Source organism: Phytophthora sojae (genome assembly GCF_000149755.1).
Source record: "Phytophthora sojae unplaced genomic scaffold PHYSOscaffold_8, whole genome shotgun sequence".
Lineage (NCBI taxonomy): Eukaryota > Oomycota > Peronosporomycetes > Peronosporales > Peronosporaceae > Phytophthora > Phytophthora sojae.
In genome coordinates, this window is record NW_009258122.1 from 353803 (window position 1) to 379026 (window position 25224).

Genomic DNA, 25224 nt, shown 5'->3' on the forward strand with positions numbered 1-25224 from the left:
TGCTGTACTGTACACGCATGTACACTGCACTGGGTTGTAGAAGTACATGCATGCGCACCGCATACATGTACACGTACACCGCTGGAATGCGGCCGCTCAGATCATACAGTACTGTAGCAGGCAAGCCCAACGACCGCAGCTGGCAGATTGACAGATGCGCAATGCCGCATTTAGTGAGCCTGCACGTAGCGTAGCGTAGCGACGCCCTAACCGTAGCCGTGGCCGCTCGACTTGCCGAAAGTATCAAGATATTATGTTGCGCGGTGCAGTTTTGTGTGTGTACTGTACACTGTATCGGCAATCGACGCCTCCTGTCAACTGAAAACGGACACTCTGCACACCGCATCCGCGTTTCTATTCGACGCTGAACTTCAAGATACACTAGCCGAGCGTTACATTGCGCTCCTAATCAGCAAGATTGACAAACATGCCGTATGTACTGTATGTACAGTACAGTACTGCAGCGCAGTGTAACGAGAGAGCAGGAACGAGCGCGAAGCAGAAATCAAGTGGCCTCGTGACTCAGACGGCCCCCGCTTGAAGCTTCGCGGCGGCTTTCTCTCGTCCTTCGACCGCCCGCGTTGCAGCCCGCTGTGCCGCTCGCGAGCGACTCCGGCACTGCCGGTCGACCGCTCCGATCCCCACTTCCCAACTGACCAAGCAACCCCCAAGTCGACAGTCAACCAAGGCGAGACACTATGGCTGACTACACGGAGGCCACCACCCCCAAGGCCGCCAACGCCACGGCGTTCGACGAGGCCAACAAGGCCGCCGCGCGCCTCATCAAGCCCAAGACCATCCTGTACACGAGCGCTCTGCTGTCGTGGATGCAGCCGTTCCAGAGCGGTTGGTCGACCTCGCAGATGAACCTGTCGCAGTACAACGACACGGACGAGTGCAATGCGCGCCCCGTGGCCGAGGACACGTGCCTCATGTTCTCGGGCCACTCGAAGCTGGAGTGGACGTTCGCCGTGAACGCATGGATCTTCGGCGCCATGATCGGCTCGCTGTGCTGCGGCCACTTCAGCGACAAGTACGGCCGCAAGAAGGCCCTCATGGGCAACTGCATCTTCATGATCGTGGGCGGCGTCGTGCAGGCGTCGGTGTCGAACATTTGGTTGTTCGCTCTGGGCCGCCTCATCGCCGGCCTCTCGTCGGGTACGGCCACGGCCACGATCGGCGGCTACATCAACGAGCTGTCGCCGCCGCACATGCGCAACACGCTGGGCCTGGGCCTGCAGATCTTCACGACGATCGGTATTTTGGTGCCGGCCATTTGCTTCTTCTTCGCCAACACGAGCTCTGGCTGGCGCTACCTGGCTGCGTTCCCGGTCGTGCTGGCCGTGATCTACCTGCTGCTGGCGCCGTCGATGTGCGTGGAGAGCCCCGCGTGGCTGCTGACCAAGGGCCGCAAGGAGGAGGCCAAGCAGGTCATCGCTCGTCTGTACGGCGAGGAGCACGTGCAGACGGCTCTGTCGTGGCTGGAGGTGAGCAAGGCCAGCGCCGAGGAGGGTCTGCTCGACTCTGCGCCCAAGAAGGAGTCGATGTTCGCGCCGCGCTACCGCCTGCAGCTTCTGGGCGGCATCATGCTGTCGATGGCGCAGCAGCTGTCGGGCATCAACGCCGTGTTCTACTACTCGGGCAGCATCTTCTCGGACGCCGGTATCTCGGACTCGCGCGTGGGCACGCTCATCATCGACTTCATCAACATCTGGCCGGCCTTCTTCACGGGCGTGCTGGCCAACCGCTTTGGCGCGCGCAACATGATCCTGTGGGGCCTGTCGGGCATGGTGGTCATGTCCATCGGTATGACGGTGGCGTTCATCGTGGACGTGTCTGCTCTGTCGATCGTGTTCACTGCGCTGTACGTGATCGTGTTCGGCGTGACGCTGGGTCCTCTGGTGTGGGTGATGACGGCCGACATTTTCCCGGACTCGATCCGCGCCAGCGCGTCGTCGCTGTGCATCGGCATCAACTGGCTGTGCAACCTCATCGTGGGCGTGTCGTACCCGTACGTGTCGGACGCTTTCAACGACTACGCGTACGTTCCGTTCGTGGTGCTGCTGGCGATCTTCTACCTGCTGGCGCTGAAGCTGGTGCCGGAGACGTCGGGCAAGTCGGCCGAGGAGATCCAGGCCGAGTACGACTCGCGTCGCGAGCAGTAGAGCGAGCGAGCGAGCGGCACGTGGGCAGTAGTTAGTGTGTCTCGTTAGCTTTCCTTCGTTCGATCGTTCGGTGAGACCGTTGTCTTCGACCCCATAGTTTCTTTCGGTGGTAAAAGCGATGGTACGAATATACTAGTAATTTGTTTTTATGATCTACTCCGTCGACGTTTGGCATGTGCTACAGTACATGATCATGATCTAGAGTTGTTGTCATTGGATGTCTTTCAATGGCTTGTATTGATCGATTCATGTTTCTAAACCCTCGCCGGCCTCAGTGGCCGAGTCAGCCAGCTCCGAGTCCTGGTTTTTGAGGGCGGGGTCCTATCACTAAATCATAGAACTCGGCGACAAAAATGGTTAGAATCCTCCGCGGTGTCGGGGTCTATCCCAGTGGAGATCCCACTTAGTGGGCCACTACATCTACTGTGCGACGGAGTCCGCACAACCTTGGCAGATCGCAACCGAATCGAAGCTTCCTACTGGAAACACAGGAAATACCAGCACTGTATGCGGCACGGCTCTTACCTGGTCCATTCGACACGGTATCTGATCCAATCCGACACAATCCGACACAATCCGACACAAAAGATCTTGAAGAGTCACTGCCTCGTCACATATGCCGCTTATCGAATAGGAAGTGTACGGTTGCGAGTTGTTGCCTACTATAATGCATTTATACACACCATGATTTGCCTACATTTAAATGACCCTCGACCGTGTACAGTACAATAAATGCCCATTTATTAACGTAGTTGATGCGTACCTGGACGCTGGTAGTGCAGACGGCACTATGCAGCTGACTGTACGGTAGCTGGGGACGCAACAAGGCAATTTTGGCCTTTTAACAATCAAGCACTCTACGAGTGAGCCGTGGCCTACTGGGTGACAAGCGCCAAAGAACATTTAGCAGCTAAAACCGGCCAGTGCAGGAGACAGAATCCGATAGAGTTCATCGATCCAATTACTGTTGCCACGCAGCGTGGGCCCCACGCAACAAAAACACTAGGAAGAAAAAGAAGGGTGTCGTAGCTGTGCCCCCACTCAGATACACAATACAAACACCACCCCTACTATACAGCCGTCCGCGTATATAGACTACGACGGAAGGACACCAAGCAAGAGTCCAACAGAGCCATCAACACTAGCTGATGACAGCTAGGACAATAAATTTAAACAACACGAGTCTTTAGTACAGACCAAAGAGCGATGGGTTAGATCATAAAATACTATCCGTGCCATCGCTTTTATCTTCCCAACGCTTACAACGATCCCGCCTAAGTATTAATTAGTGTGGCACACTAATGACTGCCGCCATTCCACTCGCTATGTGCGATTCGTACTCGTTTCGGATGAAATGTTTGGTCTGTGACCAACCTCACCCAGAAACTCGTACATCGAGTGCATTCAGGCGCCGAACGGACTACAACAAGGGGTGTGGTAAGGTTATCACCAAGTAAATGTGCTGCATCTACTTTCAAAAGCAGGAACTCTAAGAACCACATTATTCTGTTGTTTTATGGGCGTAGCGCAAAAAAAAACAATCCGAATTCCTTGATGCGGTGGTATCTTCTGGCGTGACCGAAATTGGCCTACAAATATGCGGATGTTCCGCTGGTATTTCTTTAGGACGCCACGTTCAGATTCGATAGGGGCGCATCACAGGGAGCTCAGAGATTCTTTCTCAGCCGGTAGACTGACTAATATCTTCAATTTCAGCCTACAGATCACTTATCTTAACGAAACCCTGCATATCATTACTACAGCACCGGGTAGGGCCACTAGCAAGGTGTACGAACTGCAAGAGCGCGTAGTCTTGGGTCCAGCTTATGACTAAACCGCAACAAATTCAGTTCTAAATCATACAAGCATACAATCATAGTGAAGTCGCTGACTGTTCATTGCTGCGTCGGCGAACTGTACTTGGTGTTGCTTGAGTGATTGATATTTGTGCCCTCCACATTTTTGAGTTCGCGCCGCGATGATAGCGAGTACGTACTGGACAAGCAGCTAGTAGCTGGGCTCTATTACGGCTACTGTACTAACTTATAGCCGCCCAAAGTGCCAGTACAGCGTCAGTACCCTACACTAGACAGACAAAGGAGCTGTAGCTTCGGCGCCACTTTGACTACCACCACCACAACCATGACAATCCAACATGTAGTACTACTTGCACTACCCCGACACAACGCAAGAACACCAAGCAAGACTCTTGCTGCAAGAATCGAACGAAGACCAACGACACCAGCCGCCAAAAGACATCCAATGACAACAACTCTAGATCATGATCATGTACTGTAGCACATGCCAAACGTCGACGGAGTAGATCATAAAAACAAATTACTAGTATATTCGTACCATCGCTTTTACCACCGAAAGAAACTATGGGGTCGAAGACAACGGTCTCACCGAACGATCGAACGAAGGAAAGCTAACGAGACACACTAACTACTGCCCACGTGCCGCTCGCTCGCTCGCTCTACTGCTCGCGACGCGAGTCGTACTCGGCCTGGATCTCCTCGGCCGACTTGCCCGACGTCTCCGGCACCAGCTTCAGCGCCAGCAGGTAGAAGATCGCCAGCAGCACCACGAACGGAACGTACGCGTAGTCGTTGAAAGCGTCCGACACGTACGGGTACGACACGCCCACGATGAGGTTGCACAGCCAGTTGATGCCGATGCACAGCGACGACGCGCTGGCGCGGATCGAGTCCGGGAAAATGTCGGCCGTCATCACCCACACCAGAGGACCCAGCGTCACGCCGAACACGATCACGTACAGCGCAGTGAACACGATCGACAGAGCAGACACGTCCACGATGAACGCCACCGTCATACCGATGGACATGACCACCATGCCCGACAGGCCCCACAGGATCATGTTGCGCGCGCCAAAGCGGTTGGCCAGCACGCCCGTGAAGAAGGCCGGCCAGATGTTGATGAAGTCGATGATGAGCGTGCCCACGCGCGAGTCCGAGATACCGGCGTCCGAGAAGATGCTGCCCGAGTAGTAGAACACGGCGTTGATGCCCGACAGCTGCTGCGCCATCGACAGCATGATGCCGCCCAGAAGCTGCAGGCGGTAGCGCGGCGCGAACATCGACTCCTTCTTGGGCGCAGAGTCGAGCAGACCCTCCTCGGCGCTGGCCTTGCTCACCTCCAGCCACGACAGAGCCGTCTGCACGTGCTCCTCGCCGTACAGACGAGCGATGACCTGCTTGGCCTCCTCCTTGCGGCCCTTGGTCAGCAGCCACGCGGGGCTCTCCACGCACATCGACGGCGCCAGCAGCAGGTAGATCACGGCCAGCACGACCGGGAACGCAGCCAGGTAGCGCCAGCCAGAGCTCGTGTTGGCGAAGAAGAAGCAAATGGCCGGCACCAAAATACCGATCGTCGTGAAGATCTGCAGGCCCAGGCCCAGCGTGTTGCGCATGTGCGGCGGCGACAGCTCGTTGATGTAGCCGCCGATCGTGGCCGTGGCCGTACCCGACGAGAGGCCGGCGATGAGGCGGCCCAGAGCGAACAACCAAATGTTCGACACCGACGCCTGCACGACGCCGCCCACGATCATGAAGATGCAGTTGCCCATGAGGGCCTTCTTGCGGCCGTACTTGTCGCTGAAGTGGCCGCAGCACAGCGAGCCGATCATGGCGCCGAAGATCCATGCGTTCACGGCGAACGTCCACTCCAGCTTCGAGTGGCCCGAGAACATGAGGCACGTACGGGGCGCGCATTGCACTCGTCCGTGTCGTTGTACTGCGACAGGTTCATCTGCGAGGTCGACCAACCGCTCTGGAACGGCTGCATCCACGACAGCAGAGCGCTCGTGTACAGGATGGTCTTGGGCTTGATGAGGCGCGCGGCGGCCTTGTTGGCCTCGTCGAACGCCGTGGCGTTGGCGGCCTTGGGGGAAGCAGCTTCGGCGTAGTTGTCCGCCATGCTTATGCTGGCTGCTAGACGGAGTAGTCTTGCTTGATGCTTGTCCAAATGGGAAGTGAGGATCGGTGCTGTCGGAGGGAGGCTCTGCTCGATTCGCACCCCCGCGCGCCTCGAGGCGCCAGGGCAGCGAGCAGTGCAACGCGGGCTGTCATGCCTCTTGACGGACGAGAGAAAGCCGACAACCCCCGGCGCTTCAAGTCCGGGCACTGTCTGAGTCGCGCGGTCACTTGATTCACTTGATTCACTCCGTCGCCGAGTCTGCTTGGTGCTCCCGCTGCTCTCTCGTGTCGTGCGACTGGGGCCTGCGTTTCCGCGTTCTACCGCATGGCGGGTCCTGTCCGATTGGCACCGGGCTGCTTGCAATGTGACGTTGGGCGGTGTATCTTGAAGTTTCGGGGGCCGAATAGAAACGCTGTGCGGTGCAGAAAGCGGCCCTTGCTTTTCAGTTGACAGCGGAGTCGACTGCCGCGCGGAGATGGCTGGGCACGAGCAATCCCTTTGTGGTGTTCCTGATTCAGGATGAATCGAGTTGACCGACACTGTCGCCACCACCATGCTACTGTACTGTACCCCATGTCAAGACCTCGGGGCCCGTGAATCCGCATTCCGTGTGTGCAGGTCAGCTCATACTGTATGGACATGCGGGCCAACCCAAGCCGGCCTCGTTGACTCAGTCAGCGGCTGAGCCAGCCAGCTCCGAGTCCCGCTCCTATATTTGAGGGGGTCCTTACTTTAGTAGAACTTGGCAGCACAAATGGTTAGCACCCCCGCGGTGTCGGGGTCTATCCCAGTGGAGACCCCACTTAGTGGGCCACTACATCTACTGTGCGACGGAGTCCGCACAACCTTGGCAGATCGCAACCGAATCGAAGCTTCCTACTGGAAACACAGGAAATACCAGCACTGTATGCGGCACGGCTCTTACCTGATCCATTCGACACGGTATCTGATCCAATCCGACACAATCCGACACAATCCGACACAAAAGATCTTGAAGAGTCACTGCCTCGTCACATATGCCGCTTATCGAATAGGAAGTGTACGGTTGCGAGTTGTTGCCTACTATAATGCATTTATACACACCATGATTTGCCTACATTTAAATGACCCTCGACCGTGTACAGTACAATAAATGCCCATTTATTAACGTAGTTGATGCGTACCTGGACGCTGGTAGTGCAGACGGCACTATGCAGCTGACTGTACGGTAGCTGGGGACGCAACAAGGCAATTTTGGCCTTTTAACAATCAAGCACTCTACGAGTGAGCCGTGGCCTACTGGGTGACAAGCGCCAAAGAACATTTAGCAGCTAAAACCGGCCAGTGCAGGAGACAGAATCCGATAGAGTTCATCGATCCAATTACTGCTGCCACGCAGCGTGGGCCCCACGCAACAAAAACACCAGGAAGAAAAAGAAGGGTGTCGTAGCTGTGCCCCCACTCAGATACACAATACAAACACCACCCCTACTATACAGCCGTCCGCGTATATAGACTACGACGCAAGGACACCAAGCAAGAGTCCAACAGAGCCATCAACACTAGCTGATGACAGCTAGGACAATAAATTTAAACAACACGAGTCTTTAGTACAGACCAAAGAGCGATGGGTTAGATCATAAAATACTATCCGTGCCATCGCTTTTATCTTCCCAACGCTTACAACGATCCCGCCTAAGTATTAATTAGTGTGGCACACTAATGACTGCCGCCATTCCACTCGCTATGTGCGATTCGTACTCGTTTCGGATGAAATGTTTGGTCTGTGACCAACCTCACCCAGAAACTCGTACATCGAGTGCATTCAGGCGCCGAACGGACTACAACAAGGAGTGTGGTAAGGTTATCACCAAGTAAATGTGCTGCATCTACTTTCAAAAGCAGGAACTCTAAGAACCACATTATTCTGTTGTTTTATGGGCGTAGCGCAAAAAAAAACAATCCGAATTCCTTGATGCGGTGGTATCTTCTGGCGTGACCGAAATTGGCCTACAAATATGCGGATGTTCCGCTGGTATTTCTTTAGGACGCCACGTTCAGATTCGATAGGGGCGCATCACAGGGAGCTCAGAGATTCTTTCTCAGCCGGTAGACTGACTAATATCTTCAATTTCAGCCTACAGATCACTTATCTTAACGAAACCCTGCATATCATTACTACAGCACCGGGTAGGGCCACTAGCAAGGTGTACGAACTGCAAGAGCGCGTAGTCTTGGGTCCAGCTTATGACTAAACCGCAACAAATTCAGTTCTAAATCATACAAGCATACAATCATAGTGAAGTCGCTGACTGTTCATTGCTGCGTCGGCGATCTGTACTTGGTGTTGCTTGAGTGATTGATATTTGTGCCCTCCACATTTTTGAGTTCGCGCCGCGATGATAGCGAGTACGTACTGGACAAGCAGCTAGTAGCTGGGCTCTATTACGGCTACTGTACTAACTTATAGTCGCCCAAAGTGCCAGTTCAGCGTCAGTACCCGGTCAGAATCTTCTCGGCCTTTATATAAGTTGGTGGCCAAGTGCATCAGAAGCATCGCATATATACGAGTGCGGGTAGCAACCAAACAACGTACTAACCATGCCATTTACTAAAAATATTGTTTTACTAAACTGGGTAAACGGAGTTGATACAGAACTCTGAGCTCTGTCATTTGGTGTTAAATCGCCAGCAACGGTTTAATAATGTTTCCCTGCTTCTAGTTGCTTCAGCCACATTATCCTTCTCGACAGTAGTATCCGTCACAACTTTATATGAAACTGTTTGCACAGTGATGTTACCGGTCCCCACACACAAATGGCGTACCTTCGCTGACTTTGCCAAAGCGAATCGACAGGAACAGTTGCGTCGAAGCAAGCGCTATCGCTACCTGTTCTCTGTGCTCTCCCCACAAGACCAAGGATTAGGTCGCTGCTGTGGTGGCAATTGCAATACTAAATACTGGTTTTCTCATTGACGCGTATTGCATGTTTGTGGTGGATCTCTTTGAATAACATAGCCTACGTTTACCATGACGAGTTCCCGCTGAGGACACTGAGAGCGAATGCACATTTTTGTTTTGAAAGTAAGGTATATTGAGTTCACTTACGCTAGTAACGATCTCCCATAAGAGCGAATACACGTACGAAACCAGCGGTATTTCTTTGCATTTAAATGCAACTAAATAGCGCCCGATCATAGGTCCTTGTCATCAGCGTTGCTAGTCAGCACTAAGGCAGGCAATGACTTTTTTTTCTTTTCAGATCATGCGGTACATCTCACGAAAGGCACGCGCCTCGACACGGAAGCTCGAGCATATAGCAGATAGACACTTCAAGCTGCGCGTAGCATTAAGTTTTGCTGCAACAAATTGATATTTGGCGTGAGCTACTGCGCACTGGACGGTGTTCAGGTAATATGCACACATGACTGCAGCTTACATGGACGCAGTGAGGCCTTCGAGATGAAACTGCCTGCTTCTCCAAGTAATAGTGAGGATCTCTTCTAATCGAAAGCAGCTTGTCTATTGGAAATCAGTGACTGAATCGGGTAGAATGAGACAGCAAGCAGAAAAATACGAACGAGTCATGGCAGAAATTCGAGACCTAACAGACATCTTCGCAGCGTTAAAAATAGAAGATAAAACGATCGGATCCAGTTTAAAAATTACAGGAGATCTCCTTGAGCTCTACTGCTGCCAGAAGTTCTGGCCCAGAACTGAGACGATGGTATGTATTGTGCTTTGCAAACGTTTTGTCGTTTTGACTTGGAGCTCTCCTCGAGTTATTAAATCAAGATCGATTTTTAAATCGATCTTAAATAAAACGAGGTCAAAGAAAGGGACAGATCGATCTATTTAGGCCGGCTAATAACTCGACCTACGCTAATCCAAATCAGGGCTCGATGTCGATCTGCTGGTGGATTTGAGTAGAACGAGGTCGATCTACGGTAAATCGATCCTTTTTGCGTTTTCAAAAGCGTAATTCGAGGTCGATCTAAGTAAATCGAGATCGTCCATGCTACCCCCTCTGATTTGTGCCCTGATTTGTGAACCGGCCTACCTCGATTTAGGCCATAAAACGGGGCGACATTAGCGACTAAGTATGATCCCTTAAAAATAAAAAACATGTGAAAAACAGCTTGGGCGCTGAGGGGTTAACTATGGAGCACCGCGCCCGCTTTTTTAGAGGGCTGGCTGCATAATGTCGCGTTTTCACTTACAATTTGTATTGGGCAAGTCACGTGGGCTGCGCGAACCCTCCATATACAAGACCTTGTGTGGACCACACGCCGCCGAGCAAGCGCCTGTAGGCTTGGCTTCAAAGTCCCGCTTCGTGGCAGTGTCGAGAGTCAGGTCACAGCGTGGTAAATCGAACTCTGACGATGAAGCGGTTGAAGTTGGAATCGTCACGGCGCGAGTGCGGTGCATTATGCACCGTGCATAGGAACCTAACTTCTGAAGTGTGTTCTGTAACGAGAGAGAGGCGTTCCGAGCATTCGAACTTGCCTTTTGTGAGCTTTACAGGTTGCAGGGCTCTGTGTACGATCCGGTATGCAGCAGTGCTGCCAGCACCTGAGTACCTTTAGCTCCGGCCAGCCGCTGTGGAGGGGTCTGTTCGGCAGATCACTCAACGGGTGACTCATGAAGCCAGGAATCCTCTCCAAATGATCCTCACATGTAAAGTGCGAAGGCCTCTATGGTGGCGACGACCGCTGCATCCCCACAGAAATCAAGTGCCTGTGAACGGTAAAAGAGGCAAACAGCCGCCTTTGTCACGCAAGTTTGAAATGCACGGCGTGCACACGCGAAGGGTTAATTCGTGTTAACAGAGTCGGTGGGTCGTTGAGCTGGGCTTGTCCTTGCGCACGTGGGATCCGAACTCTACTTGATCTCATTCCACGCCGAGATGGTGCCCCTGCACCAAGCAGCATTCCCATAGTTTTGTCAAGTCTAGCGCGGCGAGACCTCCCATCTCGACGGATGCGCGACTTGCCGAACAACTGTTTGATTCTGAAGTTGCGTCCTTCTTTGGGGCGAGCTGGTACCGCTGCCCGATTTCCTCGCAAGAGTACGGGCAGGATACCTGCCCAAGTTCAACTAGGCAGGCCGGCACACAATTCACAACAATTGCCGCTGTTTGTGACGACATCGAGGTCGCTGCCCAACCGATGAACACCAGATCGGCTCACTTTCCATTTGACCAAGCAACCCCCAAGTCGACAGTCAACCAAGGCGAGACACTATGGCTGACTACACGGAGGCCACCACCCCCAAGGCCGCCAACGCCACGGCGTTCGACGAGGCCAACAAGGCCGCCGCGCGCCTCATCAAGCCCAAGACCATCCTGTACACGAGCGCTCTGCTGTCGTGGATGCAGCCGTTCCAGAGCGGTTGGTCGACCTCGCAGATGAACCTGTCGCAGTACAACGACACGGACGAGTGCAATGCGCGCCCCGTGGCCGAGGACACGTGCCTCATGTTCCCGGGCCACTCGAAGCTGGAGTGGACGTTCGCCGTGAACGCATGGATCTTCGGCGCCATGATCGGCTCGCTGTGCTGCGGCCACTTCAGCGACAAGTACGGCCGCAAGAAGGCCCTCATGGGCAACTGCATCTTCATGATCGTGGGCGGCGTCGTGCAGGCGTCGGTGTCGAACATTTGGTTGTTCGCTCTGGGCCGCCTCATCGCCGGCCTCTCGTCGGGTACGGCCACGGCCACGATCGGCGGCTACATCAACGAGCTGTCGCCGCCGCACATGCGCAACACGCTGGGCCTGGGCCTGCAGATCTTCACGACGATCGGTATTTTGGTGCCGGCCATTTGCTTCTTCTTCGCCAACACGAGCTCTGGCTGGCGCTACCTGGCTGCGTTCCCGGTCGTGCTGGCCGTGATCTACCTGCTGCTGGCGCCGTCGATGTGCGTGGAGAGCCCCGCGTGGCTGCTGACCAAGGGCCGCAAGGAGGAGGCCAAGCAGGTCATCGCTCGTCTGTACGGCGAGGAGCACGTGCAGACGGCTCTGTCGTGGCTGGAGGTGAGCAAGGCCAGCGCCGAGGAGGGTCTGCTCGACTCTGCGCCCAAGAAGGAGTCGATGTTCGCGCCGCGCTACCGCCTGCAGCTTCTGGGCGGCATCATGCTGTCGATGGCGCAGCAGCTGTCGGGCATCAACGCCGTGTTCTACTACTCGGGCAGCATCTTCTCGGACGCCGGTATCTCGGACTCGCGCGTGGGCACGCTCATCATCGACTTCATCAACATCTGGCCGGCCTTCTTCACGGGCGTGCTGGCCAACCGCTTTGGCGCGCGCAACATGATCCTGTGGGGCCTGTCGGGCATGGTGGTCATGTCCATCGGTATGACGGTGGCGTTCATCGTGGACGTGTCTGCTCTGTCGATCGTGTTCACTGCGCTGTACGTGATCGTGTTCGGCGTGACGCTGGGTCCTCTGGTGTGGGTGATGACGGCCGACATTTTCCCGGACTCGATCCGCGCCAGCGCGTCGTCGCTGTGCATCGGCATCAACTGGCTGTGCAACCTCATCGTGGGCGTGTCGTACCCGTACGTGTCGGACGCTTTCAACGACTACGCGTACGTTCCGTTCGTGGTGCTGCTGGCGATCTTCTACCTGCTGGCGCTGAAGCTGGTGCCGGAGACGTCGGGCAAGTCGGCCGAGGAGATCCAGGCCGAGTACGACTCGCGTCGCGAGCAGTAAGCGCGTATCCTAGGATGTTGATCTACTACTAGTGGCTACGAAGGTGTCCATGGAAGTCATCGTTGCAGCTGCTACCCAGTATTGTGTGCGAAATATAACTCTTCTTTTCAGGAACCGTTTGTTTCTGTTGGAAGTTTTTGAATTGGTAGTAGTTTAGTAGTAGTAATACCGCTTTGTCCTACTGAGGTCTTAACAATACATAGTACTACGTCGTACTACTGGCTCCTAACTGTGTTTGTAGTACTGTGGTGAACTGCACGGAGGTAGGAGTATGTTGTACTACTATAGTACTTCAAGAAAGAGTACTTCTTCTTGTACATTTTCGAGCATCAGGGTAGTATGGTTTGACATGTGAAGTGTGATCAATACTTTCAAAGTGTTGTTTGGTACTGTGCTAACATTTAGGATCGTAAGTACATGTATTATCTACGCTCTCAAGTACGAAGCACTGAAGACTCTACAAGTGATATTCAACCTGCTTACTTTGCGAATGTGGGTCAACGCAATACAGTATCCGAAGTCACTTGTTTGCGTTGCGTTACAGCATATTAATACATGTAGCATTACAGGTACTGACAACCTGATATAGTTGTTATTCACACCCAGGCAGCAACAGCTTGCACGCGAATCTACGTATGAGTTCTACGAAACAGTACTTACGCTATGCAACGTTGCCACGCTGCCAGCTGATACATGCACACAATGCACGAGGCATTTAGCAGTTTGGTAGTAGCGTAGGCATCGTTCTGTGTCGGTGTCAAGCTCCATACAATTGTGGCCGTTTTTGACAAAACGGACGCATGTATTCTACTTCAGTGGCACAGCTATTTGCCCGAGTTACTTCGTCACGAAGCACTCTCTAATGAACCCATGCTGCTAGCCATGGGTCGCTTTTGCGGAAGTGGGGCGAAATGCTTGAGTGCTCATCGAGTCGCCCCAGTAGGTCCCTGCAATAGAGTTCTCTCCCTACCCGCTATTTGAAGAAGACCGCGAACAAGCAAGAAATAAAAAATCCTGGGGTGACAAATACGAAAGACATCCAGGCGCGACGTGGTTAGAGCACCTTTAATGCGACAGCACAACAGCACCGTTAATGGCGCCCAAGGCGTCATTAGTAAAGCAGCTGGTTTTCAGGTAGGAGGGGAATATAGACTGTTGCCTCAGCTTTCCAAAGTCCTGTCGCGGTCCTCCTCCGTTAGGGTCGAGTACTTCGGCCAACAAAGAGTAGACGCATAGCTTGCTGGTAAGACGCTAGAAGAAAGGAAGGAAATCTCGTAAAAATGCAAAGGGTTTCTTGCTTTCAACGACCCCGCCGACCCGCTTCCTTTCCTACTGCAACCACTTGGGGACGCCACACCTCCCGTGCACGAGCTTCCTGGCGTCCATGACACCCGTCCTTGGCGGCTGGCGACCGAACGTTCCGCGCCCAGCCCGCCATCTCGCGTCATCTTTGCCTTGAAGAGAGGGATAACCACTCACACTTAATATGCTAGCCCGTCCTGCCCTTGCTCCTCTTGAAGTCGCGCCTCTTCCTGCTCTAACGCGCCTTCGAGCATCGTCAGGAAAGCTGTCAGTTGAGGTCTCAGACGTGACCCGTGACAACTCTCCCCGACTTCAGGCTGCCGTCCTCGGCCAGCCTCGCCCTTGTCCTCACTCGTCGCAGTCGCGGGGCACGTCGGACCTTGCCCGTCCGCCTCGTCGACGACCACGGCCACCTCCGGCCCGTTCGTCACCGGCTTCGACGGTACCACCGCCGACCGACGACGTACGCCACGCAGCTTGTTGAGACTTGCCTTCTCTGCGCGCTCCCTCGCGTCCTTGCGCTCACGCAGAGCGCCCAACCCCGACCTTGCGACCTTCTTCGGCGCCTTCGTCGGCACGCGCCCGTGGCAGCGTCGTACGAGATGGCTGTAAAGCCCACAAAGCAGCAGCACGCCGCTCACCCTCGTGGTCACCAGCGAGAATCCGCACCAGGCGTTCCACACGCCGAGCACCACAGCGACCCCCGTTGACCCGTGCAGCAGTCCTTCGAGGACGTCATACGCAATGCGAGGTGCGTGAGCCACGACGGACACACACAGCGCAATCTGCACGTAGACGCCATAGACGCCATCACTTACACGGCCAGCCATAGCGACAGCCGCTTCGCCGAGCGCACACGCGTAACGCCGCGCGGCCTGCAGCATCAGTTGTCCTGCATCCGGCAGGAACAAGAACACAGTTTGATGTATCGCCACACACCAAGCATGCCACATTTCCCCGACCATGCCGAAAAGCTGCTCGTGCTCCCGCAGCACAGCAATCGGCACCACCACCAGTAGAGATAGCGCAGCCCACGCGTATTCCGACGCTTCCAGCCCTGGGACACGCGAGCTCCTTATCGCCGACATGTACCTGTCGACGCAGGTGAACCCGAAGAAGTAGAGTACGAGCCCAGTCTCGCGCACCGAGGCCCCAAACACCCACAACACGTTCAACACGGGCGTAATGACGTGCCATGCGGCAACGCCCAGCGCCGCCCACACCATCGGATGCACGCCCTTCTCGAAGTAGTCACGCACGTCCGCGAGTATCGTGACGGCCAGCGGCCAATCGTCCATGAGCTGCTGCCGCCGAGTTTCGCAAAATGCAGGGGGGGGGGGCAACCAACCGTTGCCGCAGCCAACGGCCATCAGGTCCGTTCTTCGGCAAGTTGCCGACGCCGCTATCGCAGTCCACTCCTTGCAGAACGTTCTGCAAGAACGTAGTAGGACCGCTCCTGGAGAGCATGCAGCCGCTCTTTCGGCGAATCTCTCATTTGAGAATCTGCCACGCGCCACGCACCACTCGCCACTCGCCACGATGTCCAAGCTTCGCTGCGCATTCTCGGCGGAGGAGATTGAGGAAATCAAGGAGCTCATCATTGGGCTTCTTGATGACTCTCTCGGGACGGACCAGCGCACCATCAAGACGGCGTTCTGGGAGCGCGTGCGCTGCGTGCTCTCCGCGAACCCTCAGTCCCAGGGACTCGAGCACCTACAGGCAGTCGTCGACGCCGTGCTCGAGGAGCAGGAAGACCCGATCCTCGGCGGTCCCATCTTCGTGCTGCCGCCACTGCCTTCCGCTCCTCCCTCGACCGATTCCGCCGCTCCCGCTGATCCTCCGTCGTCGCCACGTCCGCCCAAGTCACGCTCTCCGTCGCCGCCGCCCAAGTCCGGCAAGGGCAAGGGCAAAGCGCCCCGCCGCAGCAACAAACGCGCGGCGTCGCCCAGCCCCGCGAGCACGCCGTCCAGCAAAAAGGCTCGCGCCGAGACCGACGACGAGGTCCAGCCCATTGACATCGACGAGATTCTTCGCGTCAGCCCAGCTGCGCCCAAGCCGTTCGTGACGCCATCGCTGCCGTGCTGGCCAAGTGCGTCGCCGAGGGCAAGATGCCGTGGCGGGTCGCCTATCCGTGGTGCGACCGCAGCCTCTGGTACGACCCGGTAAAGTACCCCCAGGTCTATCGCGAGCACTGGCGTTTCTACATGCTGTTCCGCGCGCTCTTCTGGCACTGGGCGTTCAGCGCCCTTGACGATCAAGAAGGACACGGACAACCGCCGCAAATCGAAGCTCCGAGCGGGCATCGCGCGCCTCCGCCTCACCAGTCTCTGCATTGAGACTTGGGGCTACTTCGGCTTTTACCGGCTGCTCGAGGGCCACGACGACCGGTATTGGTACGGCGGGCAAGGCGGCAAGGGCTCCGGCGAGAAGCGCACCGACAACGGCGTGTGCGCCGAAGACCTGGCCTCGCTCTACCGCACGGACTCGGAGCGCTTCGAGTTCGTCATCGACAACGCTCTCAACCCGGCGCTGATCGACGACTATGGCTATCACAGCCTACGCCACCTGCTCGAGTCCACGCGCGCTCTCGACCCGAATGCCCCAGCCGAGCACCGTCTCTCCCTCGACGCGCTCGCACGCATCCGCATGGACATCAAGAGCGACGCGCCGAGAAACGCCGACTGGGTGGGAGATGAGGACGTCGGCCCATGGCACGTGCTGATCGACAGCAAGATTGCCCAAGAAACCGAGGCCATCCTGGCCCCAGCGATCAAGGACGGCTCTTACCAGCCCACGTCGATCACGACGTTCTCGCCCTCCGACATCAAGACCGACGACTTCTCCGATTTCGAGGACGATGAAGGCAAGCCGACCGCGCTCGCCCCTGCTGCTGACGACGAGTAAGGCGTCCTTCGTTTCTGCGTCCCCCAGACGCCTGCATGTGCCACGCTAATTCCCGTAATTCCAATTAATTCAACTTGAGTCTTCTTTCATCTTGTCGTCTCTGTTTCCGTGTCCACAGCAGCGCCGCATTCCCAACATCTCCAAGCCGAGTTCCCGTAAAGCAATAAAACACAATATCCAATCCTCACGAGCTTCGAGGCACACTGCCTCCCCTTGAAGCTATCCACAATTACCGCCTCCATCTTCCTAGCGTGGGTCGAGCACGACCCCAACGCTAGAAGAGGAGCTCATCTTCGTCGACCACGGCGTTGGCTTCCATTAGCCGCACGCTTCGCCGTAGTTCAGGTAGACCCTTCCGTCTCCGCATGGCGTTCTCATACGCCGTGATCAGCACGTCATACTCGGGCGAGAGCGCAGCGCGTGACAGCCAGAACGTCTCGTACGTTGCAGTCAGCGCCAAATACTGCACCTCCTTCTTCTCGACGCGTTTCCCCACAATGTTGATCACAGGCAGCCCGCGTTCGTGAACGCCGTCTCCTCACCGCCGATGGTTACGCGTTCCACGAAGCTCGTCTCCGGCAAGTCGTCCTCTTCGAGAGGCCCTTCTTCTTCGACCTCGGGCGAGCCGTCCACACCTTCGGGCACGTCGCCCACAAAGGGTCGGCTCCATCGCCCCTTGAACCTTTTCAGTCTATTCACGTTCACGGTCACGACCTTGTCGGGATGGCTCGGGGTGTCGATCCTGTACGCGTTCTCCCCGACTTGGCCGAGCACTCGGTAGGGTCTGTGCCAAGTGAACGCGAGCTTCTTCGTCTTCCGCTCCCCTCTTCGCGCGCGGAAGAGCTGGTACACCCACACAGCATCTCCCACTGCGAACACGACCTCTTTCTGCCCTCTCAGCCGTCTCTCGTGACGGTCCTGAGCCTTGATCAGCTGGCGCTCAACCATGCGCCGCGAGTCGTGCAGTGACTGGTACAGCTGTCGCCTGTATGAGGCCACTTCACTCGACTTCCAGTCCGAACCGGTGTTCATAAAGGCCAAATCCAGCGTGAGCTTCGGGTCTCGGCCGTAGAGACTAAAGAACGGCGAGTCGCCGAGGGCCTCATGGTACGAGGACCCATACGCAAACAACACACGCGGCAAGTAGACGTCCCAGTCATTCTGAGACTCGTGCACAAACATCCTCAGCATGCCCAGCAGCGTGCCGTTGAACAGCTCGACCAGTCCTTGCGTCTGCGGGTGGTACGCCGACCCAAACAGCTTTTTGATGCCAAGCGTCTGATAGAGCGAGCGCGCTAGCTCGGACGTGAAGTTCGTGCCGCGGTCGCTCAGTAGCTGCTCGGGCACCCCGTGTCTGCAGATCACCCCGTCCACCATGACGTCCACGAACGTGATCGAGTCCAGCGCCGCCACCGCGAACGCCTCCACCCACCTGGTGAAGTAGTCCGCGAAGACCAAGATGTACTTGTTGCCGCGCTCCGTCGCGGGCAGCGGGCCTATTGCGTCCACGACCACCAACGAGAACGAACCCGACAAGCCCATGATCGACATCCTCTGCATGCGTCCAGCCTTCCACGGCCGCGACCCCTTTCCGCCATTGCATATCGGGCAGCAGCGCACGTACTCGGCCACGTCCTTCTTCCATCCAGGCCAGTACGCGTGCCGCCGCACCCGATCTATAGTCTTCGTCTTGCCCAAGTGGGCCGAAAAGATGTCTGCATGACAGAAGTGTAGCACGGTTTCGATGAACGGTAACGGGATGACCGGCACCGTGATCGTGCTCGCCGGTCCAGCCCGTGCCTTCAGGTATACGCGACGCATCAGCACGCCGTTCTTCATCACGAAGTTCGGTGACATTCGTAGAATTAGCACGCGTAGCTGCACGTCCATCGAGAGAGTTCCGCTCTCGAGGAACGCTTTCATCGCCACCATCCACGGAGTCCGCCCTTGCTCCTCGACGAACTTCTCGCTGTCGAGCCCGAACGAGTCCATGGCGGAGGGATAGTCCGCCTCCGTCCTGCCGCCCTCGTCCTCTTTCTGCTCCTCCTGCGTGAGACGCGGACCCTCGCCTCGAGCGGCCTCTTCGGAGTCACGCGCGACCTCCGTTCTTCTCTCGTCGTTGCCCCGCTCTCTGGCTGGGACGGTATCTCGCTCGTCCGCACTCGGAGCCAGGTCCGGCTCGACGCGCTCGCTCAGGCGCTCATCGCCTTCATGCTGCTCTTCGACTTCGACGGCCGTACCCTCGTCGTCAGCCGCTCCAGTCATCCACACGTCCTCCAGACGCAGCGGTCGTCGCACTTCTCCACGCCCCTCATCTCGGCCCGAACGCTCCCCGACTTCGTCGGCGCCACGCCCTTCGGGCGTCGCCACAGGGATCCATACGTCTTCAAGCCGCAAAGGTCGTAGCCGGCCCGGACCGTCACCTTCGAGACGTCCAGGCGGGTTGAGCAGGTCGTTCATGGTCACCGCGCCAATAACGGGCCGCTGTCGAAGCCTCGACAGGCCGTCCGCGTGACCCATGAGCGACCCTGCACGATGATGAATCTTGAAGCGTAGCTGGGACAACTCCATAGCCCAGCGCGCCAACTTCGCGTTCGTCGTCCGCGTATTCTCACCGAAGATCCAGGTCAGAGCCTGGTGGTCCGTATACAGGTCGAACTCCGTGTGGTCGAGATAACACCGGAACTTCCGCGTGGCCCAGACCACGCCCCAGCACTCGATCTCCGTTGTACCGTCCGTCTTGCGGATCCAGTTCCGCTGCGACCCCACCAGCATCTTGCTCGCGTAGGCGATGGCCCAGTCTCGGCCGTCCACCTCTTGCATCAGGCACGCCCCCACCGCCAGGTGCGAGGAGTCCACGTACAGCTTGAATCTCTTAGTGAAGTCCGGATACACCAGGATCGGCGGGCGTACCAAGCTGCGCTGCAGCTGGTAGAACGCCGAATCGCAGTCTCCACCCCAGCAAAAGACCGTCTCCTTCTGCTTCAGCCGTTCCAGTGGCGCAGCGATCGCAGCGTACCCAGGGATATATCTCCTGAAGTAGCTCGTCAGCCCGAGGAACGCACGCAGCGTGCGTAAGTCGTACGGCTTCGCGATGTTGAGTACCGCCTTCACCTTCTCCGGGTTGGGCAGTATGCCCGAGGGCGTCACTATGTGACCCAGGAACGCAACCTGGGCACGACCCCAATGGCACTTCTTCATCTTCAATTTGAAGCCCGCCGCTCGGAACCGCTCCAGCACCTGTCACACGCGGACCAAGTGGCTCGCGAAGTCGTCGCTGAACACGACGCAGTCATCCAAGTACACTAGACACGTCCTCCACTTCAAGTCGACCAGCACGTTCTCCATCAAGCGCTCGAAGGCCGGCACCGCATTGCACAGCCCGAGCGGCATGATGAGCCACTCGTACAGGTCGAACTTGCTCGTGAAGGCCGTTTTCTCGACACTTCCAGGCTCCATGGGCACGTTCCAGTACCCGGACGCGATGTCCATCGTCGAGAAGAGCTTCGCCCGCCCCAGGACGTCCAAGATGTCGTCGATAAGAGGCATAGGGTAGCTGTCCTTCACAGTGACTGCATTGAGCTTCCGGTAATCAATACAGAATCGAATTCCACCATCCGGCTTGCGTTTCATCAACACTGGGCTTGCCCACGGACTCGAAGACGGCCGGATGAGGTTGAGCTCCAGATACTGCTGGATCTCCGCCTCCATCACGTCACCCTCCGCCTTCGACACTCGGTACGAGGGCTGCTTGATCGGAGCATGCGATGCTGAACAGTAGCAAGTCCGTCCGCCCCGGACGCTTCGACGTCTCGACGAACATGTCTTTGAAGTCGCCCAACATGCTCGCGAATAGCTCCTGCTGCTCGGCGTCCATGGACGAGTCGCTGAAGTCGGCTTGGAGGTCTTCCGCAGCCACCTTGGCCAGCTCCTACTCCATCTTCGCCTCGCGGGCGTCCTGCGACGGATCCTTCTCGGCCGACACCGACCCAATGACCTTGCTCACGTCCTCCGACCCGGACGGCTCTTCACGCTCGAACGAGAAAGCCGACTCAGGCACGGCGGACGCGACGCCTATCACGGCGCCCTCACCGATGACCATCTCCTCGATCGAGGCGTTGCAAACCTCAACCAGGACTTGCTCTTGATGCACCGTGCACAGCGCCCTGGCAACTCGCAGAGACGCCTCACCGCCAGCGAGTCCTTCGACGAGCACGACGGAGCCCTGCCTGGCGCCGCCGCGCACCCTCGATCGTACCAACGTCTGCGAGCCGGGCTCGAGACGCACGGTCGCCGCAACACTCGCGGAGTACGACTCCTCCACGCGAGTTTCGCCCAACGGGATCACCTCGTCCGTATCCTTGAGCGTCATCGTCTGCGCTTCCATGTCGATCACGGCACGGAACAACTGCAGCGAGTCCGTGCCCAGGATCGAATCGACGTGCAGGCGGTTCACGACCGCGAACGGCAACAACTTCTCCAGGGAGCCAAGTGTCACGGGCAGGTCGATCACGCCCTTGATCTGGACCTCGTGCCCCGTGACACTGTCCAGTCCGCCCGTGTATGGTCTCAACGTCTCGGCAGAACGCCCGAGCCACTTGAGCACCTTCTTGTCCACCAGACTCGCGATCGCGCCCGTGTCGATGAGCATCTCCGTCGGCACGTCGCCGATGAAACCTCCCGCCAGGGCCTCAATACCACCCACACTTCCAATCACGCGCTTGCCTTCGGGGACGACTCGTTCGTCGTCTTCATCCCCAAAGTCCACGGGCCTTAGCCCCAGTTTCCGACGCCTCGGCCGCCCCACGGCGCCGATCACGTGAACGCAGTGAGGGCTATCCTCTTCCAGAGCCTTGTCTCGCTCAGGAGGCCCCTTCACCACGCACACCGTGCCGCCCACCTGGAACGACACGTGCTTCTCGGCCTTGCCCGGGGCACTATCCTTGCCCACGCGAGCCTCAGCCACTCCTCGTTTCGCGCGCAGCTTGAGCTTCTCGCAGATGGCCGCCGCCTCCCCGGCGTAACATCGTTCGGACCAATCTGCCAATACCCGCAGCCGCCTCTCGTCGACCCCCTTAAACGAGACTCGGGGTTGCCCACGTAGCCACTCCTTCTCGTCCTCGGCCAGGCCGGCCGGGTTCTTGTCACGGAACGGGGGCACCTTGCCGTCGGCGCCGTCCTCACCGTCCCTCACCAACCCCTTCAGCCGTCGGTGAACAACCTTCCGTATCACCGACCGACTGGTAAATGGGACCGTCTTGTCTTCACGGTCCATCTCGTCCTTGGTCTCGCTCTCCGACGCTGCCTCGTTCTTAGCGAGACTCGAGCACACATTTCTCACGACTTCCTGCTCTACCGCAGCCTCATCTTTCCCGTGGTCCCTCGCTGACTCGATAATCCCCTTTTCCATTCCACCGCTCACCCGAGCCGCGGCACTCGTGACCTCGACGACTCCTTCGTGTGGGTTGGGACCGTCAGCGACGGCCGCCAACGGGCCTGTCGACTTTGCTTCTGGTTTCTGGTAGGGCCCGTGCCCCTTGAAGTCACGATTGGCGCGCTTCGCCTCGCTGGCCACCGCCAGCATCTTATCGTACCATTCCAGCCAGTACTCGGGCGTGGAGCCGGCACGCCGCGCCACCTCCTTCGTCCGCTCCAGCTTCGCGACTGGAATTCCGAGCATCTTGCTCATCTCTTCAATGCTCATCGCCTTCTGCCTCGCGGCGTTCTCCTGCATCCGCCGCTTCATCTCCACTTCGTCTCGGGGGAACAGCCGTTCCTCCAACTCCTTGTCGTACTCATCAGGTTCGTCGCTCGCCAGCCCATACTCACCCTGTTCGAGCAGCTCCAGCTCTCGGTCGGCGAACAGGCATCCATAGCGAGCCTGAGACGCTCTACCCTTGGTACTCTCAGTCGAAGGTGTTCCGCCCTTCTCGGCACGGCCCTGAGTATCCGACTCGGCCGTGTCGTTTGCCTTGGTCACAGTGGAGAACCGCTCCAGCCGCGCGACCTCAGCATCTTCAATGCAATCTTCCAGCGTGTCCGTGCCAGAGGTAACCTCGCGGAGTAACCCTCCAGCGTCCAGACCCGACGCTGCTCCTTCCGATCGGGACAGTGCTTTCCGTCGCACCACCCGCGTTTACCATATCATTCGGGCCAGTGCCCTCCTTCGCACCGTCCTGGTCGTTCATGTTGCCCACGACGGCGTTCTTCATCGCGCCGTCGGGGTCCTTGTCGCAGTCTGCGCCCGAGCTCTTCGTTGCTCCGGGGACGCGCATTCCAGTCAAGACGGTGCCCGCACGCACCACCTCCTTGTTCACTTTCACCGTGACGGAGCTCTTCACGCGCCCGTCCGCGCTCACCTTCAGCACGACGAGTTCGGCTTCGCCGTTCTCGCTCGTGTCGTCGTCCAGGCCTTCATCGGCAAGTGTGCCACGCGGGGCAGTACCTACCTTCTCTTCTGTTTCACCACTAACATTTTCCGTCGATTCCCCGGCCAACACGCCACCGTCTTCGTCACGCGACGCGCTGCCTTCGTCCTGCAGAGCACCCAACCGTTCGCCGATTTCCGCCATCGCCGCCACGACGTGCTCCGCTGTGTTGCCCGTCAGGCAAGAGGAAGGAGCGACACTTCCTTCTCCCTCCTCCTGCCCTCTTCACGCTCGGTTCAGGGCCTCCGCTAGTACTGCGGGGTCCTTCCCGGCCAAGCTCTTGAGCAGATCCTTCAACTGCGCCTTGTACGGGCACTTCGCCATGAAGTGGTCCGTGCCGTCACACAGGCCGCGCTGCCTTGTCCTTTGGCCTTGAGCACCACCTCCTCCGTTGCCCCGAGAACCGCCATTCGTCGGTGTTCTGGGCAAGTAGCATTCCATGAAGAAGTGGCCGAACTCGCCATAGCGGTTGCACGTCCCCTTACCTCGGGCGTACGTCAAGCGACTGCAGTTCCGTCGCTCGCAGCGACCGCAGACCGTCTCGCCTTCCTGGGTGTGCGTGTCAGGCGCCATGCGAATATGGAGTTGACGCTCCGAACCACCACCACCGGTTTCACCCGAACTCGCAGCCGCCGTCTGTGTCGGCGCCGCGGCATTGATCGAGGGTCGGCGAGGAGAACGCGGAGCCTGAGGCGCAGACGCGAGCGCCCTCTGCTGCTGCTTCATCATCCCGTGCATCTCGTGCACCTGATCGGCCAGCTTGGACTGCTCCGTCTTACCACCGCCGGACGTCTTCTCGCTCTCGGCGAACTCGTCCTCTTCCTCCACCGGTCGATGCAGTCCCTTGAACAACAGTAGCGTACCCGCCTCCTCGATCGTCGAGACCACGCTCGCGTTCAGCATGGCACGCAACTGCTTGTTGCGAAGGCCCTCTACGAAGAACTCGTACCGCATGCGTGGCCCGTTGTAGCGGAGCGCCTCGCACATCCTGTTGACGCGGTCGCCCCACTCCTCGACCGACTCACCGTAGTTCCGCCTCGCCGGGCGTAGCTGGCTCCACATTTGAGCCGGCGTACGGCTGACGAACCGGTTGTGGAAGCGGATCTTGAGCGTCGTGAAGTTCTCGATCCTGGAGTTGTACCACCACTCTTGGCCAACCTTGCCCTTCATGCACTGCTCGAATGCTGTCAGTCGCAGAGCGTCATCCATGCCCTCGGTGCACTTCTCGAACGACCGCCAGAACGCAGCAGCACGTTCGCTCGATGCAACCTCCGAGTAGAACGGCACGATCACCTTCACCGCATTGCGAAGCTCCGTGGGGATGCCACCCACGTGGGAGCCTCCATACGCAACACTCCTTGCCTCATTGGTCGCACCTACTCCTCCACCTTGGCCAGCTCCAAACGCGGGAGCGAGACCAGTCGAAAGAGGGGCAGTGTAGCCGGCGTACCCCTGACCGTACCCGGGCGTCTCCGACGTCACCGGGGGCACGTACTGCTGGTAGCCCGGCTGCTGCCCGTACGATCCCATGCTCAACTCAACGGAGCCGACGCGGCCGCCCCCATCGGCGTTGCAGCCGCGCTCACAGCCATCTGCCCACTATAGGCACCAGGCGCAGCCCCTGCGGACTGGCTCATCGGCATACTCGCCACCGGCGTCATCGCGCTCACCGGCTGGAACGAGGGGTAGAACGCGCTCGCGGGCGTCGCCCCGCCTCCGCCCATCGGCGTCTGCGCGATCGTCAGCTCTCCGTACGAGGGAATCGCCGCCATCGACAAAGCGCTCGGATTCGGCGCCGGA

At 57.6% G+C, this 25224-nt stretch overlaps 6 protein-coding genes across 6 annotated transcripts; 3 read left to right on the top strand and 3 right to left on the bottom strand.

Annotated features, from left to right (window-relative positions):
- Nucleotides 1-860: 860 nt before the first annotated feature.
- On the top strand, nucleotides 861-5885 carry PHYSODRAFT_287050 (hypothetical protein; the record flags this gene model as incomplete). Its single annotated transcript, XM_009534897.1, has 1 exon — nucleotides 861-5885. The coding sequence occupies one exon, from the start codon at nucleotides 864-866 to the stop codon at nucleotides 2163-2165; it is 1302 nt and encodes a 433-aa protein (XP_009533192.1). The 3' UTR covers nucleotides 2166-5885.
- A 5438-nt stretch (nucleotides 5886-11323) lies between these two features.
- On the top strand, nucleotides 11324-12790 carry PHYSODRAFT_520613 (hypothetical protein; the record flags this gene model as incomplete). The annotated part of the gene is made up of 1 exon (XM_009534898.1): nucleotides 11324-12790. The coding sequence occupies one exon, from the start codon at nucleotides 11324-11326 to the stop codon at nucleotides 12788-12790; it is 1467 nt and encodes a 488-aa protein (XP_009533193.1).
- Nucleotides 12791-14059: 1269 nt separating this feature from the next.
- On the bottom strand, nucleotides 14060-15390 carry PHYSODRAFT_347495 (hypothetical protein; the record flags this gene model as incomplete). Its single annotated transcript, XM_009534899.1, has 1 exon — nucleotides 14060-15390. One exon carries the CDS (start codon nucleotides 15388-15390, stop codon nucleotides 14272-14274), a length of 1119 nt encoding a protein of 372 aa, XP_009533194.1. The 3' UTR covers nucleotides 14060-14271.
- Nucleotides 15391-15631: 241 nt separating this feature from the next.
- Nucleotides 15632-16996, top strand: PHYSODRAFT_261836 (hypothetical protein; the record flags this gene model as incomplete). The annotated part of the gene is made up of 2 exons (XM_009534900.1): nucleotides 15632-16181; nucleotides 16335-16996. 2 exons carry the CDS (start codon nucleotides 15632-15634, stop codon nucleotides 16994-16996), a joined length of 1212 nt encoding a protein of 403 aa, XP_009533195.1.
- A 4132-nt stretch (nucleotides 16997-21128) lies between these two features.
- Nucleotides 21129-21791, bottom strand: PHYSODRAFT_433354 (hypothetical protein; the record flags this gene model as incomplete). Its single annotated transcript, XM_009534901.1, has 2 exons — nucleotides 21129-21404; nucleotides 21456-21791. Coding segments are annotated over 2 exons (612 nt in total), but the record flags the coding sequence as incomplete, so codon positions are not given.
- A 2056-nt stretch (nucleotides 21792-23847) lies between these two features.
- Nucleotides 23848-24705, bottom strand: PHYSODRAFT_435929 (hypothetical protein; the record flags this gene model as incomplete). The annotated part of the gene is made up of 2 exons (XM_009534902.1): nucleotides 23848-24046; nucleotides 24215-24705. Coding segments are annotated over 2 exons (690 nt in total), but the record flags the coding sequence as incomplete, so codon positions are not given.
- Between the last annotated feature and the right edge of the window lie 519 nt (nucleotides 24706-25224).